At 35.7% G+C, this 26,560-nt stretch overlaps 1 protein-coding gene across 3 annotated transcripts in view; it reads left to right on the forward strand.

The window, feature by feature from the left end:
* The window catches only part of LOC109850607 (suppressor of RPS4-RLD 1), a 57,828-nt gene continuing 36,056 nt past the window's right edge, over positions 4,789 to 26,560 (forward strand). For all 3 annotated transcript variants that reach the window (XM_020420653.1, XM_020420654.1, XM_020420655.1), the window contains exons 1-6: positions 4,789 to 5,062; positions 5,145 to 5,254; positions 10,399 to 10,889; positions 14,650 to 14,694; positions 14,774 to 14,875; positions 14,947 to 15,027. In XM_020420653.1, the coding sequence (XP_020276242.1) occupies positions 4,944 to 5,062; positions 5,145 to 5,254; positions 10,399 to 10,889; positions 14,650 to 14,694; positions 14,774 to 14,875; positions 14,947 to 15,027 (948 nt within the window). In that variant the 5' untranslated portion in view covers positions 4,789 to 4,943. The remainder of the gene's footprint in view (positions 5,063 to 5,144; positions 5,255 to 10,398; positions 10,890 to 14,649; positions 14,695 to 14,773; positions 14,876 to 14,946; positions 15,028 to 26,560) is intronic.

The following is a 26,560-nucleotide window of genomic DNA, read 5'->3' on the forward strand; positions in this document are numbered from 1 at the left end:
TCGAACTTAGAGGGGACTTTTAGGGGGAAAAACGTAGATCGAACCATGGAGTATTTTTCTGCACAAAAGAACACACTATTCTAATTTTTCTCACTCAGGTTCATATCAACTAACTTGATCGTTGGAGGTACAACGGGGAACTAATCCCCGCCCTCTTACGAGTTTCTACATATGCAGATTGATCGACACCCAAACTCAAGAACCAAACATAAAGTCAGGGAAGAAAGCAGCCCTTCATCAATACTGAACCGAATCTATCCTCTTTTAGATACTATTGACTGTTTGATCTTAGCCATCAACAAAATCTTACATCGAGCCTTGCCTAAACCGACTCACTTAGCCTCGTCTAACTGACTTACTAAGCTTTGCCCTGATTGTTTCTTAAGTAAGCGAACTTCACCCTATGCAACGGAGTATTAAGGTGAACCCGCCAAAATGATTTGGCAAAATTTCACTAAGTCTTCGAATTGACAAAATTCTCACTCAATTTGTTTGAGACCATGTATAGCGAACCCCACCAAAATGAATTGGCAAATTTTTAGTAAGTCTCCATAATTGAGAAAAGTCTAACACCTTAATTTGACCCTCTCCAGCACAAGGAAGTTTGAGCTTTACTTCTAACACAACAACTCCATGCAGAGTTTAAGATCGCTATACGAGTAAAGTATGTAAAGATCAGCATGTGAAGATGGAAAATTTTAAGAAACAGAAAGTTTATTTTTATCGAAGACTCCACTACATGAAGGCGACATTCAGACTATCAAATTATAAGAGTGATAGGTATCTATTACTATTTGCTACTACCCTATATTTCTAAAATATGATAATGTGACGGCAGAGGAGCATACATGAGCTGCACCAAGCTATAACATATACTCCTCCGATCTCACAATGTTGGGAAAACATGAATTTTCACACTATAGAAAAATAGCTCCTGCTTACTCCTCTCTAGGCCCTATGCAAGGGGATGAGAAGAAGCTGTTGAATAAGAAGCCCCCCTTGCATGGGACTGAAGCATGTAAAGGGGAAGAAGCACTTCCTATAGTCAAAATTCGATGTTAGGCCTGAGTTAGCCGCATGATGTCTAATTACGATCTATGTTCATGTTTGTGAGACCTAGTCACTGTTGAAGTTTTCGCTCATGGAGATCCAATGATCATTCTTCAAGCGCTATTTCAGTCACCGAACGGTCTTTCAAAGAGCGTGGCACTTGAAGCTCCATGCAACTCTATCGCTATTAAACTTGCCCCAGGCGATCGACTAATTCTCAATGATCTATTCAAGTTTTGTCTTCTCAGTTGATGGAAAATCTACTAGACGGCGTAGTATGCAGACTTCATCCGCTTGATTGCCCTTCACTTGGGCAAGCTCCTATTAGAGCTATTTTATTTCAGCTCCTCTGTCGATAAGCATCTCCGATCTAAGCAACAAAGACTTAGACATAGGGAAGAAGAAGAAGATAGAGATGAAGACGGTGAGAATGGAAGAAGAAGGCTACTATTTATAGCCTCTTTCAAATGCTAACTCCTAAAAAAATCACATCTTTTGAGATTTGATTGGACCGGGCAAAGAGGCTAAATCTTAGCCTAAAACTCGGTCAAATCTGTAGCAGATCTCATAAGATCTTTAATCAAGAGATCCCAGTGACATACCACGATGTAAATCTAGAGGCAAATCTCAACAAACATCGCCAGTTAGCGAGCATCGCTGATCGATGAACTTCACCAGACACGACTCAAAATAAGCCGAGTCTCGCCAATCAACGAACCTCGACAACTCAGCTCAGAGTTGAGCAAACTTCGCTCACACCTAAGATCAGTTGAACTACACTAGTTTCCCAACTTCGCCTCAACAATAAAAAAATGAACTTCATTCCAAACACAGAATTGGACAAGTATAAGCATCATTAGGGCTCTAAGGAAGCTACATTAAACAGTATACCTCTGGCAACCAAGTAGACAAGTAAAGATATGTTTCAACCCAACCAAGAGAAACTCGAGCTATGTTCAACAATACACCTCTGGCTATTACCCAAAGTGTTTCAATCCCAGCTACACACGTAGGATCTTGAAAACTTTGGAGGGTCTTATAGATGGTTAAATGTATTTTCACCTAGGCTAATATTTAACTTGGATCTAAGAAGTGAACGTCCGTAGGCTAATCGAATGGGGCGTAAAAACTGAGCTCGCAACAAACTATAGAGAAGGTCATCCAATCGAGTAAGCGAACCTCTTTAAACAGTCCATCTCGACTTAACTCGACCAAGTTAAAAATGATTCGACTCCTAAAACATGCCCCAGATCGAGTCTAAATGCATCATTTGTTGGCCAAATTGTAATTTGAATTCTATGCTAAATTCGAACTCGTAAGCGAAGTTCGTCATCTAACGAACTTCACTCATAACAACCCAAGTGGACCAAGTCATCCATACTTTCGGCGAATCGCACCCATGCATCTTCAGCGAGCTTCACTTATACAGCAGCGACTTCGCCAACACCTTCAGCAGTGAACTTCGCAAACGTCTTCAGCAGCGAACTTCACCCATGTGTCCTCAGTGAGTTTCACCAAGCTAGTGAACCTCGTCTAATAGCCGTTTGAGGGCCATTTTCAAGGAATAACTGCCCCCATACTATCTCCTATTTTAATGGCCACTTAGCCCATAATTAAATGAGCCATTAACTCTCCCTTTTAGCCTATAAAAGGAAAAAAGATCATTCATTTTTAGCATCATAAGGATTATCATAAGAATCAAAGGAGATCTACAGATCTAGACACAAGCATTGAGAGATTTCATTGAGTAGAAGTGCCAAGAGAAGATTGAACTATCTTCCACATCACTAAACTCTCATCAACAGTAAAAGATTTGTCGTCTTAATTGGTGCAATTTTAGAAGACCCGAAATAGGAAGATAGTTTACTTAACATGAGATGACCATTCTACACCGTTAGATTCAAATTAATGGTTAGATTTAAATTAATAGGTTAATTAATTAAAGATACGTAGCCCATATATTTATTTAATTTTCCTACTAAATATTCTTTAAGATTTTTCATATCCTCTTTCCCGTCTCCTCTCTTTCTTATTTGGGGGTTACTGTTAGGGTTCAGGTTCGGGTTCAGGTTTAGGGTTAGCATTAGGGTTCGGGTTCGGGTTACAGTTAATGGGTTCGAGTTCTGGTTAGGGTTAGGGTCAGGGTTAGTGTGTTCAAGTTCGGGTTAAGCTTTGGGTTAGGATTAAACTAAAAGTTTAATTAATTAAAGATATGTGACCTCCATATTTATTTGGTGGAGGAAGTTTATATTTAGTTCACTTTATTTTAATTGAGGCTATTTGGTTCAATTTCTATAGAAAAAAGGAAAAGGAAAAGTGCTCAAAATTTGATTTTATTGTATTTTTATAAAATTTGTAGGAGGGAAAATTTATAGAACTCAAAGAGTACTATATTTTTCTTTTTTGTTATTTTTTTGTTTGGTTCAAAGTATGAAACAGTTTCCAACTTTATAGGAAATATGTTGTTTTTTTTCTTTTGTTTGGTTAGTTATCACTTTATAGAAAATAGTTTACTAACAAAGCCCATGAAATATCACATGGGGAATGGTACTAGTGTACTTAATTATTATTTTTAATTACTGACAACGTACATGAAAAATAGATTACTAACAATGCTCATGAAAAATCACATAGGGAATGATACTGGTGTACTTAATTATCATTTTTAATGTAAGTGTCAGATTTTTAGGCAATTTCCTCTCGTTTGGAGAAGAAATTGATTTCTATAAAATACCAAACTTTTCCCTACTTTATAGAAAATATTTCTGTAATTTTTTTTGAACCGAACATAGTTTACAGAAATCTATAGAAATCCATTATTTATAAAAATACCATTACATGTCATTTTTTCAAAACTTTTCTATAAAATTGGCGCAGCAAACAACCCCTTCATGCATGTTAAGATTTAGATGCCGTGGCAAAGATACCAGGTAAACCTCCTCTTCGAGCAAAGTAAAAGGTACTGTATCCTTTTATTTTCGGAGAAGTTACAAGCAAATTACAGAGTATTTATCCACCAAAGTCTTCGCGGAGCCCCGCATAAACAAAACGCCAGTTCTCCGAGCGCACGGAAATTGGGAGTAGGGGTGGTAAACGATCGAATCGAATCGAATACTAAGGTGTTCGTATTTGTATTTGTTTAAAATTATCGAATTCGAATACGGACTCTAATATTCATATATCTAGTTTTTCGAATTCGAACTCGAATACTTGGTATTTGATAAATATTCATGAATATTCACGAATACTTATCGAATATTAGAGTATATTTATTCTGCTAAAATTTTTTGATTTTCAAATAATATTAAAATTCATAAATAAAAATTATTCATTTTTTAATATATGATGTATATATATTTAAATCAAAATTTTAATTAGAAAATAGATTTAAGATTATTTTAGACTTAAAATCAGTATATAAAAGTTAAGTAGAAATGGTAAGTGAATTAAAAATATGACATCATATGTGCAATAATACAAATAATAAGTTGTGATTAAATTTTAAACGAATATTTAATAAACAAACGAATCGAATATACATCTGGTTAAATTCTATTCGTTAGTAAACTCGAATACTAAAAAATATTTGTTTAGTGGTAAATGAACTACCGAATCGAATATGATCGAATAGTTATTCGAACAATTATCGAACTATTTGTTAATTATTTGGTTCATTTCCACCCTAATTGGGAGTGTAAAAAGGGGAGGAGAATAAAAATAAAAAAGAAAAGAAAAGAAAAAAGAAACATCCCCCCCCAAACTCCTCAGTCCGAACCCTCTCCCCCTCATCCATTCTCCTCCATTTCTCCCCAATCTCAACGACGATTCAGAATTAGGGCAAACTCAGTCCACATACAAAGACTTCAAAACCCTAGGAATCGAAGTTATCGCTAATGGCGTCAACTAAGGAGAGACTGGAGCTCGCTAAGCTCTGCAGCTCTCGGAGCTGGGCGAAGGCCATCCGCATCCTCGATTCTCTACTCTCTCAGTCCTTTTCGGTTCAAGATCTTTGGTAAGGATCGATCTAGTTTTTTTTTTTTTTGGATTTGTGAATGGAGCGGCGATCGATTGAGTTTTGCTTTGGAGTTGTACAGTAATCGAGCATTCTGCTATAGCCAGTTGGAGTTGTACAAGCATGTGATAAAGGATTGTGATAGGGCTCTTCAGCTTGATTCGATGATTCTTCAAGCTTATATTATTAAAGGTTAGTTAATCCTATGAGGATTTGGGATTTGTTCTGTTTTTGTACTTTATTTTTGATCGGAAGTTTTTAGAGGAGCTTGTAAGTTTCTAATCTGATTTATCAAAACTTGGGGGAAATTTATGGCGAACAGAAACTTTTATGCGACTGTTTGATTGTTTCTACCTAGTTGACCACTTTGAAGTTTGTTGATAATGATAAACGGTTTTAAAGCTCCAGACATTATACATTCCTGTTGAGGTTGAGTTTATTATTAAAGCTGAGGTCAATGCATCGGTAAGTGCGAGTGATAACTTAGCTTGGCCACATAATTTGAATTTGGAAACTTAACAGGATATGTGAATGTCATGATTTGATCTCTCCGGTGCATAACAATTTTAATTCGGATATCAAAAAAATCAAGATGTACTTTTTCGTAATGATTTGCTAAATTAGGAAACTTGAAAAAGTACAAGAATTCGTATCTTTTGGAGAAATATTACAATCCTCTTCTATGCAGCAATCTTGATTGTTTATAATTCATCATAAAAGTTCTTTAGGAGAAGTATTGAGAGTATTGACCTGCATGATCAGTTCAGACATACTGCGATGCAAGATGAATAAGGTAATTAAGCATATAGCATGAGAAATGTATGATACATTTATTGTTTTAAAGGCAATGTGCCTTAGCGCGTCACGCGCTCATGCGAGGCAATGTTGTACCTTAGCACCTTGCATATTGTCAGACAATGAAGTTACTAAGGCGAGCGCCTTTTGATGCCTCAAGAGCTCGCTTTGGCGCCTCAGTTGCTTGCCTAAGGTGTGTGTGGCAAGGAGTAAAAGTGTCTGCTTCTATTTAAAATTTTTGAAGGTGTGATGTCCGATAAAGCAAACTTTTTTTTGAATCTTTTACTAAATTTGTTGATTTTTTTGTTTGTTTTCTGTTGGTTGATTTTTTTTTTTTGATATTTTTGTTGTAATGTACCTTATTACACACACGTGCATATTACACACAACACACACACACACATTATTTTGAGGGCATGCCACAGTTTGAACTTGATAGCTCAAACTTTTTTTGTTTAATTATCTATGTTAGTAGTTGCAATTTAGTATTAGTGTATTACTATTTAGTATTTGTAACTTACTCTTTATTTAGATGGTTTATGTCTTGTTAGGTATCATACGTTATAACTTCTGAAAATATTTTTCTAAAAAGTTTGTCTTGTTGTGATTTGTTGATATTGTTTCATTTGCATATATTTATAACATTTATGATTTTGTTGAATATTTATCTCCTTAGATAATTAAGGCAATTGCCTTTTTTTTGGCTTCTCTAGCCTCAGGAAACGTAGGACCTCATTGCCTTGACCTCACCTTCTACTTCTAGAACGCTTAGAGAATTCTGGACTCGTAGAACATAACACATTGTACAAAAAATATAGAAAAAGCTCTCTGTTAAGATCTGATTAGTGATATTGAGAGATAGAGGACAATGGTGGATTCCCCCCCTCCCTTTTTCCTTTATTTTTGAGAAAATATCAAATGTTATTTCTTTTTACTTTTTTATCTTGTTGTGCTTCATTAGTTCATAAAGTGACCTCTCTTACTTATAGATCACGATAAGTTTTTGCATGTTTGAGAATTTTGAGATTTGAGACATGATATCCCTCCATCTGGTGGTGATATCACGTAATATTAGACAAGTCAATTTAAACTTTCTTTTTTTATTTTTCCTATTGGTACTAGTAATAATTAATCACATCAATTAAATGGTCAAATGTTAGAATTACTTGCTTTGAATTATTTCCTATTTCCAGAGCTATTCCTACTCTAAACTTTGTTTCTAAATAAACATGGTGAGGGCTATCCCTAATTCTTATATGTATTCTAACATAATCCCGGTTCCAGGTTGGAGCCATACGTCTATACATATTCCTTGTACCAAATCAAATCTAAACTTGACTAATATCTCACCCAATGAAATTATACACAACCAATATCTAAGACAAATGCCTTATTCTAAACCCAGCCCTTGTCAAATAGCGATGCACAGTCCAGTACAAAACGCTAAGTCAAACCAAAGGACTCAATCCATATGGCTTACACAATACCTTCGAAGATGGTTTGAATTCAGATTTTGTGTTGCAATCGTTGTTTTGTAATGGTAGTGTGAATTGTCAATTACGGACATTATGATGTTTCCAAAGCATAAGTTTCTCATTTCTACCATGCAAAGCATAAATAGGGAATTTCAGCATATACTGGAACCATAAAGAAGAGTTTGAAATTGAAATTATGGTGTTTTAATTTTCAAGGGCAATCATTAAAATTTTATAAGAAGTAATCTACAAATTTGAGCCAGTTCTTGAAGTTCTACTGTTATGCTAATTATCATTGATTTTGCAGTTTCTTTCATTAGGTTCTCATTTTTGGATTGTTTATTTCTTATTATTAGATTCCGATTCATTTTGGGAGCAATGTTATCGATAGCGGATAACGTCGTATAGCGGTAAGGTATCGCTAAGGCTTAATGGGGCTATTGTGGAAAAATAACGGTAAAAAGCACAAAGTCAAATAGCGGTCTAATTTAGATATGTATAAATATTAAAAAAAATTAAAGAAAAATCTAGAAAATCAAAAAGTGTATATTTGATGATTTAAAGAGATTCTAAATATGAAATAGACATGTCACTATACCAAAGACGAGGAGGAGTCAAAGAGTCATCGTCATCAAGAAGAGGGGCTGAGCGGTGAGAGGACTATAGTAGGAGGAGCTCACGGTGAGAGGAGGTGTTGAGGGAGGTGGCGGAGACTGTGGGAGGCGGTGAGAATACGCCGAAAATCGCGAGAGGCTGTGAGATGCATGGTTGCTGGTCAAGTTTAATTTTTAAAAAATAAACCTCAAACCACTTTTAAATAGCAGTCAAAAAGCAGATTTTGCCCGCAGTCGCCCGCTATTCACTGCTATGGTGCGCTATTCGCCGATTTTACGAGCGGAAAGCGCATATTCTGCAGTATATCACCGCTATTGGGCGATAACGTAGCGGGAAGGGACCGCTAATTATTTACCACTATTTATAACAAAAATTAGGAGTGTTCGTATGAGCCAGATTAGTGTTTTCTTCGCTAGGATTTGAGTAAAAAAATATACTAGCCAAATTTTTTTAAAAATAATTATCTATAGGAAAATTCAATAAAGGTATTTATCTGCAAAGTGAATGAAATGTTTGAGGTATTTGTTTATAATTTAGACATACTCATTGTTAGTTGACTTCATTTTAAGAGCGATAGTATCTCGTAAGGTTTCCTTGTAGTATGTAATTGACTATTGGAACATTCTTGATAAATTTTTCAATCATGGAACGTCGCTTGAGCATAAATTTATTTTGTTGAGATGCATCTCTGCTGAGTAGCATTATTAGGACATCTGGAAGAGGTTTAATTATCTATTAAAGAATCACCGAGCTGTGGATGCCTTGCAAAATGTAGCATAACCACATAAACAAACCAATTTCAGGAACATGCCAATTGTCTGGAAATTGTTGCTTCTGAGAGAAAAGACGAAGTTGACATGTGAAGGTTGTTGTATGTCCATGCCAATACTTCAAACTTAAGGTTTGACACTTTGAGCTTCCAGCTTTTCTTAAGCATGCCTATCAATTTATAAACTTCAAATGGCAAATGGAGAATTCAGCTAAAAGATACTCAGGGTCGCTTACATTTTGCTTTCCCAATGATGCATTCCTGGGTTGAAGGCATTTTGTTTGTTTTGTTGGTGAAGTTACATAACAGTAAACAAGTGATTAGCTGAAAAAAATATGCATGCTCCCATCACATTATTACTTTTGCACCACCCCCCCCCCCCCCCCCCCCCAAAAAAAAAAAAAAAAAAAAAAAACCCACCCTGGCATGTAAATTTAGTTGCAACTGTCAAGTTATAAAAACTGACCTATATTTACCTATTTACCTTACCTGCAAGCTGCTGGAAACAAACACCTATTTACCTTACCTGCAACTAGGCTTGCAGCCTTGCAGGTAATTTCAGTTTGAAACAAATTCGTTGAAATGTCAAGGTATGACTGGTTTCTTGACAATCAAAATTGTTACCTGAGAAACATGACATATTCTTGTTCTTGTTCTAAGAAGAGACTAGTACTGATTAGATAATTATCCGTGCTCCTTGCAGCCAGAGGCAAGCGTTTACTATCCTAGATTACCATTTCTTGTTATTTGTACTTTATTCAGCATTCATGAATTTACTGCTTGCAAGTTTCTTTTCGTTCGTAGAAGAAGAGCAGGATTTTCAATCCTTATTGTAACATATTATGCCTTTCACTTAGTAATTGTTTCTTGCTGCATGAAAAGGCTCAAATATTTTTTTATTAAGATAGCGAGCTCATCATTTTCTTAATGTTGCTTCTGTTGGATGGGTAAATGTAAGGAGTTTGTGATTTACACTTCTGGCAATCTTTTTACATTTGGTGGTCCTTTCCGTTAGACATGAACAGTAATGTCATAGATCCTAGTCATATACTAGCAGTTTCCTCCATACAGCCTTTTATACTAATGAAAATAGTTATATAAATCACAGTTGTAGCTTTTAGCACAAAGGCTTTTATAAGATGGCAAGTTGCTCATTTTTTTTAATGCTGCTTCTGTTGGTGTTGGATGAGTGACTGTAAGGAGTTTTTGATTTACATTTCTGGCAATCTTTTTTACATATTGTGGTTCCTTCCACTAGAAGTCTAGAACTGAATGTTAATGTCCTTCGTCTTAACCATATACCAGCAGCATCGTCCACCTGTGAACATTCCAAATATGTACGACTGAAAAGAAAAACAAATGTTACACCTACGCCTTTTATACAAATGAAATACTTATATAAATCACATTTGTGTATTTTAGCAGGCAGGAAATTATAAAGTTGAAATTTCTATCTGATTGATGCTAAATCTATTTCTTGAAGCATATGTTTTATCTGCATTCACATGCCTAAATTCTAGCTTGTTACTAAAGAAAATTTAGCTGACCTGACATTTACTGCAATTGTTTAAGAAGCTTGTCTCTTTTTTAATTTGGATATCCATAACAGTAACGTACTGTATCTTGTGGGCCAAGGAGATCTAATCCTTTAACCTATGTTTATCATAATTTGTTCTTATTAGGCAATGCTCTCTCAGCCTTGGGTAGGAAGGATGATGCGCTTCTTGTATGGGAGCAAGGACATGCAAATGCAGTTTGTGAATCAACTGATCTGAAACAGCTGCTGGAACTGGAGGAGCTATTGGCATCTGCAAGACAAAACAGAGCGACTCTCTGTGAAGACCGCACCATGGAATCCTCTAATTCAATCATACCAGTCTCCGGAACAAAAGCTGTTGTCCGTGAGGATCATGTGGTGGATTCTTGTAGCTCTAGTACATTGACCACTGATACAGAGTCTGAAAGTCGGAGTAAAGATGCAGAACCCGAAATTCAGAGTACATGCAATGGATCCAAGTCACAAAACAAATCTGATGATACATTCGAAATATGTGTCCAACCTAGCAATTCTACTAAATGCAGTATATCAAATGGAATTAGTGAAGCCAGTCAAAATGTGTTTGTTACCAAGTCAATAAGCTTGGATTTTCGATTATCACGTGGAGTTGCACAGGTAATACCCCTAATACTTTTAATAGCACACTCCATGAAATTTATTGATTTAAAAATGTAGCTACAGTCATCGATTCTGTCATCTATTGTTTTTCTGAGAGGTTATGATGTCATAGATCCAGGCACATGGGATTATATCAAACTTGTGGTTTCCCTTCTAGATTTTATCGCATAATCATAAGATGGTGCAACTGCAAAATGATTGTTGTGTTTATTCCCTTCAAATAATCCATTTTCAGTGATAAATATAAAAGACTAATAGATCATAATGAAGATTCCAAGTGTTGTATTATTGCGGACATGGATAACTGAGTTAGATTCACTTCTATTTAGGTCTCCTCTGTGTTACCCCTGGGACTGAAATGAGTTAGGAACCTCTTTAAGAAGCAGCTTCTTACAGCAGGAGCTACACGAGTTTTATGAACTCACACTGTTACACATCTATATTCACTTTTACCAATGAAAGGACATCTCATGGAAGACCATCTTCTCTTTATTGACACATTGACTTTGATTCACTATTTGTTAAAGTTATGCTCATCTTTCATATGTGTTCCATTTCTGATATTTTTGGACAATTTGCATTTCATCATATCATCATCATTGTCTAAAGGTTTTGTCATCAAATGATTACTCATGCTTTTATGGCTGTCCAGAGAGTAGGACCAAGTCAAATTCAAATCAAGAAAGCTTATTGACTTGGTCAAGCATTTTGTCATCAGATAAATCCTTCATCATATCGGCTCTCTATGCAACATATGACTCAGAGTCAAGAAAGCTCTATTAAAGAGTTGGCCAAGCTTATATGCTTGGCTCTTGGTAGATTCTCCTCAATTAATTGGTTTGCAAAATCCCTGGTTTTACAAATATAGGCATCTGAGGCTATGCCATTAGACCTTCTAAGCCAGTTGGCAGGCGGGTAACCTGCCTGGTCTGGTGATGCTGTTAATCTGTTATGACCGAGGAACAATGTTTGCTTTATTGGTCTTATTTACAAGTATAAGGTGTGCTATTTTCTGTTATTGTACATATGCTACTTTATATCTTATTTGTTAATGTTATATCCAGAGAACAAAGCACAGAGTCAGTCTTCGTCATCTCAAATCAAGGCAATTGAAAAACCAATTCAACCTTATGAAACTTAATTAAAATTGGGGTTAATTTCACTTCACCCCCTTGAATTTTGGGGGTTTTGCACATAGACCCCTTGAACTTTGTTTATTCCTCTTAACCTCTCTGACCTGTCTTACTTAACCTTTCCTCCCCAAAATAACACCCTCAACTTTGACAGCTCACTTGCTAAGCACATGACAAAAAGGAGAAACCTGCCCTCAGATTATAAAAAATTATCTATTTCAGAAAGTTTTTTTTTTTGTTTCATTTCACCATTAACAGGTAATGGTGTCAGATCACTAACTTCAAAGTTCGTGGGGGTTACATGGGACACCCCAGAGTTCAGGGGGGTTAAGTGAAATAAACAAAATTCATGTGGGTTATGTGCAAAACCCCCAAAGCTAAGGGGGATTAAGTAAACTTAACCCTTTAAATTTCTTACTCAGATTTATTGTTCTTATGTCCCAATCAAAATGGTTCTTTACCTAATGTGCATCAGATGTTGCACTCTTGAGATTAAGGACCTGTGGGTACTGGCAACTGGCACCTCCATTTCCTAAGAGCAAATGAGAACAAAGTCTTCGAGAATTGATGTGTTATCTGAAGCTAATCTTGAAGAGAATTGACATAAAAGCATAATACCCTGACATAAGTAAAGAATATACCTGTATATTATGCATGGGAGAATTCTTTAGCATTTGAACATCAAACCAGAGGAGTCTTAACCTAGAGTTGACTATGAGTTTCCAAGCTGTCCCATACCAACTGTCCATCTTAACCCTTATTCCAGGAGAAGCTGGCATCACTTTCCATCTATATCTGAATATTCTGTATAATCAAATTTTCCATCGAAGCAGTTTTACTGTTTTTCCTTTGTATGAAAGAATTACTTGTCAGTTTACAGTTCCAAAAAATGAATTTCATACTTGGATTTTATTGGATACTGTCAGAATATCTATGGCTCCATCACTTCAGCCAATATTTCTTTTTGAAAATTAGTGTCACTCTTCTATTTCATAATCCAGCAACTGTTTCATTCTTATGCATTACAATCTATTTCAGCTCCAGTCATCATCAATTTTCTTTCCAAATGATATCCTATACTAATCCTTATATTCTGTTTCCTATTAAGTAAAAAAGACTCAGTAAACTTCATAGAACTAGCAATTTATAGCAATGGGTCAATAGTACATAGAGTCATTATGATCTGTTTCCCCTTTTTTTTCTGATGACCAGTTGAATTAGAGGATGGAAATCTAATTCCACCGTTCAGCTTATTAGGTTGAATCTGTAGGAAGTTGGACTCCTGGAGTAGCTTTACTTGATGTTGGCTTGAAAATCGGAAATATTGAATTCTCATTTGAGCATGGTTTCAGTATTCATTTCAATTACCGTGTTAGCTACTAAATGTTAAGTAATTCTGGAATGTACTTTGCGAATTGCCTTTTGAAGCGATTGGTGCTCTGTGTTATTAGTTGTTTATTACAGATCCATATGTTCTCTACATTGGTTGCTATTCTAAATTGGACTTATAACAACCTATTTCGGGAGGGTAAATGAGTTAGTAATATTAATATCTTCTTGTTTACTGGCTGGTCAAGAAACTTTAGTTTGCAAATGGGGACGGCTCATCCAGAACCAAAATATTAGTGTTAACTCTGAGTATCTTACATTCTCTATCTGTCCTTTTGTTGGAATTGCAATTACTCATATGCGAGGGCAGAATATTGGGATGAGACAATGTCAGACATGACAGTCAGCTCATTTCGTGATTAGTTTTTATAGAAGTTATATCAAAGAATATGATCAATGGTGGATGTCATGAAATTGTTAATACAAGCTTGGATTCTTTTATGAACCTTTCTTTTTCTTTTCTATTTTCCATTAATGTCAAATCTCATCTCAAAACACACTTTTCTCACCAGAATTATACTTAAACTGTTGTGTTTTTGTGATGTATCATTTGCTTTACGTGATTGGAACACCCGATATAAGGTAAGTGGCACTAGGATATATGAGTAGACCAGTTCCTAGTGTTGTTCAAGCAGGACCAGTTGCTTGCACTATGTGGTATGTACATAGTTGCAACTCCATATGCAAGCTCCTACACAATCCTCTCTCTGATCAGACTCATGCACAAGCATGTAGTAAAACAAAACCCTACTTTTATATATTTGACCTATTATGCACTTAAATCACATACAATTGGTATGTGAGTACAACCATGAACTGGGTCGCATTTCTACTGAAAAATTTCTTTTAAGTGTAACTAGACGATTATACGCCGACATGCCACTGCTTTGTGTTAATGATTCAATGAGCAATTAGACTTAAGCACTCGAGTGAAAATTTTCCTTGTTGAGCTGTGGCTGTGGTTTTCTAAGTTCTTATTCTTTTTTGTTGCTTGATTATCTGAGTTTTGTTTTCTTTCTTATTAGCTTTACATTTGATGGAAATATTTTGATCAAGGCAACCTTAGGACCCTGCTGTCATGATCTACTGAATAATAGGAGTTAGAAAGTCTCTAGCATTACAGTGGAGTCTCGAAACCACTCTTCCACTGGGCTATATCTGACTGATAGTTTTAGTTGAACCATTTTTTCTCCGACAAACTGAACTTCACTCACACTTCGACTGAACTTTTGCAGGTAAATGAAGGGAAGTATGATGAAGCTGTAGCCATCTTCAACCAGGTTATACCCTTTTCCATCTTGTTTGTAAAATCCTTCTATCGGCTATTATCTAGACAATGCATAATATTTACATGGACAGATATTGAGAGAAAATTCTACGTATCCAGAAGCTTTAATAGGAAGAGGTACTGCTTATGCATTCCAAAGGGAGCTTGAGAATGCTATTGTTGACTTTACCAAGGTATAGTGTATTGCCAATACAACATCCACATTTTCTTTTGGGTATTTTACTTCAGAACTCTGCTTGTACAGGCAATAGAAGCAAATCCTTCAGCCGGAGAAGCTTGGAAACGGCGGGGGCAGGCGCGAGCTGCTTTGGGAGAATCTGTTGAGGCAAGGGTTCATCTTTATGTTTTGAATTAAGGACTTCTACTGTTCATATTTTGAGATTCAGTACCTTTTACTTTTATCTAATGTTCACTGTGCCTCTCCTACTTTTTGAAATTATTTATTCAAAGAATCTTAAAAGTTCTTTTTGGTCCATAACCTGTACTTATGGATGTGGTCTGGTCTTGCATGTATGTGTTGTATTAAGGTCAAGCCTTGGAGTTACATCATAAATTCTCAAACAAGTTTTTTTTTTCCAATTGGAATTAGAAGTGAATTATGTTCCTAGATACTGTATGATAAAGATAGAAAGAAGAGGGATTCAATCATAAGAGAACTAATGAGCAAAGTAGTCTGCATGGGGTCAAGTTCAAGGGTAACATATGAAAAAATGTTACCCGTGATATACCTGGATAATGCTAGTTTTTGTAAAAAGATAATAATTGAGTTGGTGTATGAGTTATTTATATGAATATAGATCTAGTTCTAGAGATGTTATGTGGACTAGAGCAAGCGCACATTTCATATTTCGGGCATATGGAGGGAAAATGCAGGATATGTTTTTATTTCTCGTTTTATTTTTATCTCGTAGGCCTTTCTTAGAATTGCTTTCTCTAAATTTATATTGCAAGGGGAGACGTAGTAGCAATGTCCAACTTGAGGAGGATGACAATATCTTTTATTCTTATTTGTCATCCAAATGTAAATGTTTTATGCTTGTGAATGATATGACTGTATGGTAGGGATACTAGGAAGTAGGAACACAATGCGGGGAATAATGAAATCCTGATTTATAGGACCTTAAGAAATTAAAGGACTCCAAAGATTTCAAGAATTCCACGCAATGTAGAAGTAAAAATTTATTATAAATTAAAGAAATGTTTTGCAAATGTAGGTAATTTATACAATTGTATAAAGTTTGGACAACTATTGTTAATTGCTAAGCTAAAAGAAGCGCAAAGAAAAAAATAAACTGGGATCTTCTCTACGTCTTGCACATGAAAACAGTTGTGGACCTATTACCTTCCTTAGACAACTGGATCTTGTAATACCATATTCAAATCCAAGGACCATATAAAGCCATTCAATTCATAGCTTGCATGTAGTGTTGTACTACTATCAGTGCGCAATGCGCAATGCTTGGCACGAAGTCCCTTTACCCACACATACGTGAGGGCAATGTGATGCACATACCCGAGGGAACCAAGGCATACATCGCACATATAACTTGTCAAGATCGGTAATCAAGAACAAAAGGATATGTATATGAATTTTCACTAAAAAGTATGTTAAGATAAATAATATTTACTACCAAATTATAAAACAAGGTCTTAATTCATAATGCAAACACACCCAACATAGTAGCAAAGTTCATATTTTCCAAATCAATAGCCTTATCAAGACTAATACTGAAACACAATGAAATAGTAAGTGAGAACAAGTTAGGATCATCAACCGGGCTACTAAAAAGGCGTAATGAGTTTATTTTATTTTTTAAGATATGTATTATCAGGTATAAAAGCCCAATTTAAATGTTAAAGCACAAAAATATACGAGGCTATGCCTTGTATGCGACCTGTGCAAAGCGCCTTAGTTAAGGGCACATGCAAGGCTCAAAAAGGCGGCGTCGTATTAGCTAGCTACAGAGCGCTTCCCCTGCCCCCGTATCAGAGGACACATCACAGGACACATGAAGAGCAATGAGGCGCGCGCCTTTAATTACACTATGATGTGATGCAATCTCTAGCTATTGAATGCCATTTTTGTGATGATTTTAAAATATTGCCTCTAGGATTTTAGTTTTTGTAATCAACCATAGGTTCTTTAGGTTTAGATTAACTCATAGCATGAATCTCTGGATCTTATCTCATTTTGAGTTTTCAAATAAACTTCTTTCTTTTTTGTTTAATTTAGTTTGAATCCAATAAGTTAAGCGATACCTTTTGATGACAAAAATTTAAATATATACTTTAAAATTTTCAGCTTATAGCTATATGTATTCTTCATTTGATGTGGATAGCTAAAGTCTAAAATAGATTGGAAGACAATGACAATTGTGTATGAAGATGGTCATTACCTGAAACTTTCCCATGATCTGCTTAAGTACAACATAGCATATAATAGTTAACTTCTTGGAAAGGGATGGATAAGACATGCTCTGATCTACTTTAGGTGTGCCATGACCTACTTTAGGAGTGCCAGACACCCCCCTCTATTCACTTGCACATGGATATGTCTGAGCTATCTTAGTTTGGACACTTAGGGCCATGATGAATTGGCTGACTGATATGAGTGCACCCATGAATGCTTCTAAATCGTTATATCCCTGTTTTATAAAGCTTTGGATGCTTTGGCTCATTCCTTGTTTCTATGGTGATCATAGCAATTTCAAAGGCGCGTGTCTCACAGCGCCTCATGCAACCTGCGATGCGGGGTGGTGGCGAAACGCCCCACGTCTGATGCCACAGCACCTTTTGCGCCTCGCAAGTATCCTGACTTTGTGCAGGGTGCATGTAGTACGTAGCCTAGTATATTTTATTCGTTAACATTTCAATTGAGTCTTTATACTCGATAGGCCATTTCCTAATAAACAAAAAAATTCAGTAGGCCTTTTTAGTAGCCTTCAATTGAGGACCCTAACTAATTCTCGTTTACTATTTGGTTTTGCTTGGATATTAGTCTTGATTTGACATTTGATTTGAAAAATTATGAACCTTATCACTATGTTGGATGTGATAGTATTAAAAATTAAGACCTTATATTGTGATTTGGTTGTAAGATATTATTTATCCTGACATATTTTTTATGTGCATTTCTAAGCATGTTCTTTAATGCTTGTTTATCCGTCTTGAAAAATTATGCGTGCGGTGTGCACCTCGCATCACTCGGGCATGCGCCTGACGTTGCGCCTTGCGCATGTTCGCGTAAAGATATAGTACGGCCCGCATTGCGCCACGTGCACTGACAATGCTGCTATGATAAATAATTTAACTAATAATATCTATCTCCTAATTAGTTTGTTGTCTGTTCTCTAGGTTTCATGATGTTCCTAGGTTTCATGGAGAATTAGAGATACCAATACTTTATACGTCGTTTCTTGTTGCTATAATCAATAATGTAACCCATAATTCGTCTCTTATGAATCTGTGGTATGTTCTCTAGGTTTCGTGATGTTCCTAGGTTTCATTTAGAACATCAGAGACTCCAAAACTTTATACCTCAATTCTCCTTTAAGCATATAACTAGTGTTATGTTTGCCACGCTGTGGAAAATTTTGATGTAATATTTTATTTTATATTACATAAGAAATATTATACATTTCAATGTAAGAAGAGAATTCATTTAGCCAACCCCAAAAACTCAACCCGAAAACCTTCATGATTTATTACTCTTGTCACCTATACACTTCCTTGAAACACACAACATTTGCTTAAATTCAAACAAGTCGTAACTTTCCCTAGATCTTTAGGAAAATGTCATAAATGTTTACTAACCTCCAAACAAACTTCTGAAATTCTCATTTAGCATGGATCGTGATTTACATAACACGTAACACTGATTTCATTTAGGAAAACCATATATTGAAAATGAAGAACTATTTGAAAATCTTCCAAAATTTTATTGTAAGCTCGTAGAAAAATAGGAAAATTGCATCAAATATTAGAGTCCATTCAATTTCAGATGTTAGGAACATTGAATTAATAGCAACTCAGTCTTGCAGAATAAAGAAAAGCAATTGCTTGAGATCCTGTAATATTAACCAAAGCCATCTGAGAAATCAACCTCCCCTCCTAAAACCAATGTATTAAATATCAAATATTGGATAAATATCAGACGCCCAAAATCAATATCGTCTTGTGAAAATCAGGGATATATCGAGAACATGTAAAAAATTATTAGGGTGCCATATATGATGATTTTCATACATAACATTATACTGTAATATGTAATCTAAATATATTAATGAATTCTAAACATAAAAAATTACAGTGTGATATATGTTTAGGGTTTGGGAGATTCGTGAGTAGAGAGATTTGGGAGATGGATTGTAGATTTTATAGGTTCGGGTTTGGGTTCTGCAGTTTTAATTTGATTGTGGGCTTTAGTTCGAGTTCCCAAGCCTAATACAAAACCGAACCCACAGTCATATTGAAAACAAGCTTACCAATATCTTCAAAGGGATATATCGGTCGATGTTTCTGATATTGGCTGGTATCTTGAAAAAATTCCCAAAAAGTAGAAAACACTATAAAACCATAAATATCGTTGTGCTAAGGTCCTTAACCCAATATATCTGTCGATATTTAATACATTGACTAAGACAAAGATGCTTGAATGAAACTCAAACTGAGCAAGAGAAGTAAGCAACTCATATTGAAGCCTTGAATTGTCATAATTTGATACAAAAATATATAGAACTGGATTTAAATATATAGAAGAATCAAACTCCCTTGTCGAAGTTGCAGGCTCCTTGTCGTTTTCAGAGCCACACGAGTCTGTATCCGTGGGTGGGAGTATACATTATGAGAAATGGGATTAAGAGATAAGGTATTTGATGTGAAACAATGTGATGGAGGTATGAAGAACAACGACGACAATGCTTCACCAAGTCAGCGATCGATTTAAGCAGGACACTCGAGAAGAAAGTGAAGCTCTAGATGGTTTTTAAACAAAAATTATAAATGTACCAAGTTTACGGCCTTGTAAATTATTCAGAAAATAAATGTAATGATTCGTTCTCGTAATAAAGTTCGACTTGTAAAATTTAGATCAGCAGATATACGTAGCAACAGAATCACTTGCTCACTAATCAAGCATAATACAACACAATCGCAATTGATATTAAAATTGATAATAACATGCAACGCGATAGCAGTTCCTAAAATACTAGGTCGAAAGAAAACAAAACATTCGCCGGTCTGATCAGGCTTGACGTGAGGGACTTCTGGAGGTGGTGTGATGACGCCGAATATGAGGGGAGGGAGTTCTCTTCCGAGAGCTACGTAATTGGGGTGAAGTGGCGTGTCTGGGTAAAAACGCCTGTGCCACGAACTGATGCCCAAACGATTCTCCACGCTATCGACAATCTGAGGAGTCACACGATCCATGTAATCTGCGGGAGTGTCGAAGGACTGATAATCGAACCACTAAGAAAGCTGTAAATCAATCACGTCGGTCTTTGGATCGTACACTAACTGAGCGTCTTCGGCTGCAGGATCGGCCGTGCACTAATGGACCACGTGCTCAGAACTCGAATCGATGAAGAATGAAGCGAAGATCTGACGACGATGAACTGGGCGACGAAAACGGCGACGAACTGAGCGGCGACAACGGAGGCGAACTGAGCGATGATGGTGGCGAACTGAGCGGGAAGATGACGAGGGTGACGGCGTCGAGCTGGGCAGCGATGCGAGCAGTGGTGTCGAGATGGAAGATGACAAGAGCGGTGGTGTTGAGGTGAACAGCGACGCGGACGATAATGTTGGGCTGGAGGACGACGAGAAAGACAGGGACGTGGATGGCCTGTCGGGTCGAGGCTGGTGGCGGGCGTTGGACGCGGTTAGGTGGGCGGGCGGTGTCTGCCAGGGAGGGAGAGCAGGGGATGAGACGGTAGTGGGCTGCTTGAGGTTGAGGGAGAGCATGAGCGGAGTTGGGGTCGGTGGCCTATGGAGGAGAAGCAGAGGTAAGGGTTTGCGACGGTTGTCGATCGGCGGAGAGCGGGGAAGGGGGGTTGCTGCTGTCGAGCGTGGAGGTAGGGAGGAGGGCGCGGATGGTGACAAAGGCCGTCAGAGCTGGAGTCTGCGGAGGCGAAGAAAGGGGAGGGCGGTGGCTGCTTGAACAGGAGGAGAAGAGCTGGGCCGTTGGCGGCTGAGTAGGAGAGGAGGAGAGGTGGGGTCGTTGCGGCTGGAAGAAGAGAAAAAGGGAGGGGGATTTGTCGGTTGTTCGTGGCAGAGGAGAAAAAAGTCAGCCTAGGGTTTCACACCCAAGGCTTCACATCAAAAATTTTCAGAGTTCACAATAATTCATTCAAAAAATCTAATAATAATGTTGATTGCAACAATCTTTTTAAAAGAGAAAATTACAGATTTGGAAATCTCACAAAATCAATCAAATCTTTCACAATCAATCAGAATTTAAAACTAAATAACTATCAAATCTTACCCACAATTCAAATTTCAAATCTATACTACTAAAGCTGAAATTACTACTCTAAAAACCAAAATCACATAGTTGAGGTCCGATGCAAAGCTGAAACACGACGTCTCCTGCGCTGATAAACACGTCGAAAATCTCGTGCACGTGCCTGGATGTCCGCATCAATATTGATCAATATTTTAACCAAAAACTTATAATTAAAGTTTTGCCATACCATTTGAAATGTCACTCATATAAACTATTGACTTGTTTATCAAACACACAGTTTTGCTACATTTAATTGTTTTGGTTTCAGTCAAGTGTCATCATTGTCAGTAACTGAATAAATTGTCGACAGAGATCTTGTATGCCATCTTACTCAATGCTAGTTTCCTGGGATAGAAAAATGTTCATTAGATTTGGGAGAACGAATTTTGAATACAATTACTGATAGCAACCCACTTACATAATTTGAAAAGATATCCATGTCAAGATTTCTCTGATAGAAACCTCCTTAAAGAATACTATGAACTATCAATTTCGTCAATATCTAGATGGAAGATTCATGCTAGCATTCTGCACAAAATAAACAAAAAAAACCTTATTCTTACTATATTGTTTCTCGTTTCATAAACTGAACCAAATAAGGTTTCATACAACCTTTTTAACTCATGCAATTGTAATTTCTATGTAGGTAGAATAATATCTCAATAATGAAAACTCTTTTAATAGAAATGCAATCACAATTAAAATTTAAACAGCAAGGGTAAGATTAACCTACGTCACATTCGAGAAAAATACGCATCAAAATATATTCAAACAAATAGGCAAATAACTAGGGAAAGCAAGGAAAATATTTTCATAAATGTAATTTAGTGAAAATAATATCATCTTATTCTTTAACTTAAACTAAAATAATATCGTATGATTTAAACATTAAGATTCAGAGAATTTCAACTCACTTGAATGGATCTCCTGATCCACATCAAAAAATTCTGACTGTGTTGCTAAAAAATAAGAAAAATGATTTTTATGGACTATTTCATCAGTGTATGGTCCTCATTGTAATAGAGAGAGATCTCTTTTTTGGCAAGAACTTAAAGATGTTAAGAGTATGTTTTTAGGCCTCTGGGTTGTGGTGGGGGATTTTAATATGACCATTAATTCTGCAGAGAGAAAAGAAAAAAATAATCATAGAATAGACATGGAAGAGTTTAAGGAGGTGATCAATGAGTTGGAATTAATAGACAGTCCTTTACATGAAAGAAAATTTACTTGGACAAACAAAAGAAGTTCACCTGTTATGGCTAAACTTGACAGAGTTTTTTTTAACTCTGAGTGGGAAGATGTTTTTCCTTTCTCTAAACAACAAGGACTTAGTAGTCAGTTATCTGATCATGTTCCCATTAGTTTTGATTGTGGGGAAAGTCAACAACAAGTTAAAATTTTTAGATTTGAAAAAATATGGTTACAATCTGAAGAATTTATGAAAGATGTGTCTATATGGTGGAATTGTGCTCCTAAAAGTGATTCTGCTGCTAAAAACATTGTTGGTAAATTGAGATTCATGAGAACATGCATTAAACAATGGGTGCACTCAAATTTTTATAGTGTTAAACGAAAAAAAAAGAATTTGTTGGAAAATCTTTTAGAATGGGAAGTTATAGAGGAGAATAGAGATTTAGAAGATGATGAGTTGATTAAAAAAAATGATATCTCCATACAGTTAAATGAGATTCTTTTTCAAGAAGAACAAATGTGTAAGCAAAGATCCAAAGCTCATTGGCTTAAAGAAGGAGACAATAATACTGCTTATTTTCATAAAATTGCAAATGGTAAAAAAAGAAATAATTTGATTTCTTCAATCACACATAATGATATAGAAGTGTGTTCTGAGATGGGTATAGCACAAATCTTTTCAAGTCATTATAATCAGATCTTTGGTCAAAATGTGCCTCATAGATGTCAGCTTGATTGGAATGCTTTATTCCCTTTAATTGTTTGGGGTCCTAGTGATATTGAAATTCTTTTTTCTGAGGAGGAAATTCAAAAAGCCATTTTTGATATGAATGGTGACAAATCCCCTGGTTCTAATGGTTTTCCTGCTTTGTTTTTTCAAGTCTTTTGGGAGTTTGTGAAATTGGATATCATGAGACTTTTGAGGAATTTTACGAAGGCAAATTAGAAATCAACAGACTTTTCTATGCTCATATTGTTCTTATTCCAAAAAAAATGAGGCTATTACTGTCAATGATTATATACCTATCAGCTTTCTTAATGTGATTTACAAGATAATTATTAAAGTCTTGACGAATAGGCTGAATTCTAAGCTAGAATGACTTATTGATCCAGTGCAATCTGGTTTTATTGAGAACAGATATTTGCTTGATGGAGTGGCTACAGCTCAAGAAATTATTGATGATTGCTTTCAGAATAATAAGAAAGGAGGAATTTTACTAAAATTGGATTTTGCGAAAGCCTATGATATGTTAGACTGGGAATTTATTTTGGATGTATTGAAAACTAAAAAGTTTGGTGAGAAATGAATAAATTGGGTGAAAATGTGCTTAAAAGGAGGCATGTCAGCCATAAATATCAATGGTAAACCTGGGAGTTGGATTATGTACGTGGTGTTCGTCAAGGAGATCCTTTATCTCCACTTTTCTTTGTATTGGCGGCTGATTCTTTTACTAGAATGCTATCTTTAGCAATTGATTCTCACCTTATTGAGGGTTTAGGCCCTGTTAACATGTATCATAAAGTGTTATGTTTGTAATATGCAGATGATACTTTGATTTTTTGTAAAAGTAAAAGAGAACAGTTAACAGTTTTGAACTGATATTATATTGCTTTGAACTGGCATCTGGTTTGAAGATAAATTTTAATAAGAGTGTGCTTATTACTCTTGAGGTAATGAATCTTTACAACAGAATTTGGCTACTATGTTGAATTGTAAAAGTAACAGTTTTCCTATCACTTATCTTGGAGTGCCTTTAAGGCCAAGCAAATTTAAAAAAGATGACTGGCTTCCTTTGGTTGAAAAAATAAAGAGGAGATTAGCATTGTGGAAAGATAAATCATTATCAAGAGGTGGTAGACTAGTTTTAGTTAACTCAGTCCTATCCTCTATGCCAATCTTTTGATTATCTTTCTTTCTATTTCCTTCATGGGTCATTGATAAAATTAATAAGTTGAGAAGAAGATTCTTGTGGATTGGGTCCTTAGATTATAAAGGATATACTAATTTGGTAAAATGGGAGGAGGTCTGTAGACCTAAATATCGTGGTGGCTTAGGAGTTATAAATTTGAGAACATGAATAGAGCTTTGTTAGAAAAATGGCTCTGGAAATAGTTTGATGGAAGTCCTGGTCTTTGGAAACAAATTAGTTTCCATAAATATTTTGAAAGAAAAAGTTGGACAGAGTTTTTATACTCTAGGAGAGTTCTTTTATCACATTTTTGGAGGAATCTCTTTGTTAATATTAAAAGTTTTTTATGCAGCTCTCAAGTGGAGGTTGGAAAAGGAAATCACACTTTATTTTGGCTTGACAAGTGGGTAGCCTCATTTACTCTTGCAGCTCTTTTTTCATCTTTATTTACTATTACATCCTTTCCTTTTGCTACTGTTAGTAGTATGAGGAAAAAAGAGAATAATATGTGGAGACGGGTTGTCAAGTTTAAGAGACAGTTAACTGGGGTTTTTGTTTCCCAGTTCTTCTTTGATGAATTTGCTTAATTCCATTTCTTTACAGCAAAAAGAGGATAAAAGAAAATGGTTGTGGGAGGCAAAAGAGAGTTTCACAGTAAAATCTTTCTATCAATTTTTAATTGATAAAAGAAAATGGTTGTGGGAGGCAAAAGAGAGTTTCACAGTAAAATCTTTCTATCAATTTTTAATTGATGGAGGTTTGAGGTATGATTGTACAAATCTATGGAAGCTTCCTATTCCTTTAAAAGTGAAGTTCCTTGTCTGGTTGGCTCTAAGACAGAGTTTGAATACAAAAGATATACTGAAAAAAAAGAATTCATTTGGAAAAAGTTTGCTGTTTATGCTCTAACTTGGAGGAGAATCATACACATTTATTCATTAAGTGTGAGTTTGTTTACTCAATATGGAGATCAATTCAATTCAAACTAGAAACTGAGGATAATTTTAATTTGGGATCCTTAAAAGAAGTGTGGCTTAACTGGGAAGTTGGTGATGATGAGAATTGCAAAATGAAAAGAGATGTTTTCATTTGTTCTCTAGTTTGGTGTGTATGGCAGGAGCGTAATGACAGACTTTTTTTTCTAATAAAAGGAAGAAGTCTCTTGAGATTTTAAACAAAATCATGACTTTCTTAACCTTTTGGCTAGGTTCTAAAAGTACTTCTGCTCGGGCTACCAGATTACAGGAAAGAAGAAGAAAGAGGAATGCTGATAGTTTGCAAGTGGTTGGAGCTGCTAGAAGAGAAAACAAAGATTTGGTGAATGCGGTGATCTAGCTAGAATGATTTGCAATCAACTCAGTCTTGATATTGTCTTCTATCTGATTTTTAAAACTTTCTTAAAGTTGGATTTGGTTTACTTTTTGTTTTTGTTAGCAACTATTAGGTTCATATCCATGTGGAGGGATTTATGGATGTGTACAGAATGATGTTTCCTCATGCTTTGTAGTTTTTTGTAGTGGACTTCAATACACACTTTTGGTTGGGAGTGTGTATTTTTCATGCTTTGTAGTTTTTTGTAGTGGACTTCAATACACACTTTTGGTTGGGAGTGTGTATTTTCATGTAACAACCACTTTTGTTACACTTTTGGTTGGGAGTGTGTATTTTCATGTAACAACCACTTTTGTTAATATTTAGCTGGCTGGATTATCTTTGTGGTAATCCATCATTTTTCTCAAAAAAAAAAAAACATTCGAGAAAAATATTATTATTTATATATGATAAAAGAACAAAATATTCCATAGCTGCACCCTACCAATAGACATCTCCACATTTAGTGGTTGCTTTACAAATAACTCATACCTGTAAGGTTTGTAAAAGAAGCCTGTCAGCAAAGTACGATTCCAAATATGACTAAACATTTAAAGAAAACAACATATTATAAGGAAGATGGTATATAGATATCTAGTATCACATGCACCCAACAGATGTAAGGACTTCCTCATGGTAACCCTCTTTGCCCTTTTTCTGAAATTTGTAATTCTCCTTAATGTTGGTTGCTGATTTGCAAGGCTGAGGACAAAATCCAAGAAAAAATTATGTTAGACCAATGCGTTTTGAAAAGGTTTCTTTTCCAATAGAAAAAAAAGAGAAAACGAAACAGAGAAGAAAAGCATTTAACGTGATATATTTTGGAATGTTTTCGCTCCTTAGAAATAATAATGCATGGTACCTTTGGGGTTTCCATTTAAAAC

Source organism: Asparagus officinalis, chromosome 7, assembly GCF_001876935.1.
Source record: "Asparagus officinalis chromosome 7, Aspof.V1, whole genome shotgun sequence".
NCBI lineage: Eukaryota > Viridiplantae > Streptophyta > Magnoliopsida > Asparagales > Asparagaceae > Asparagus > Asparagus officinalis.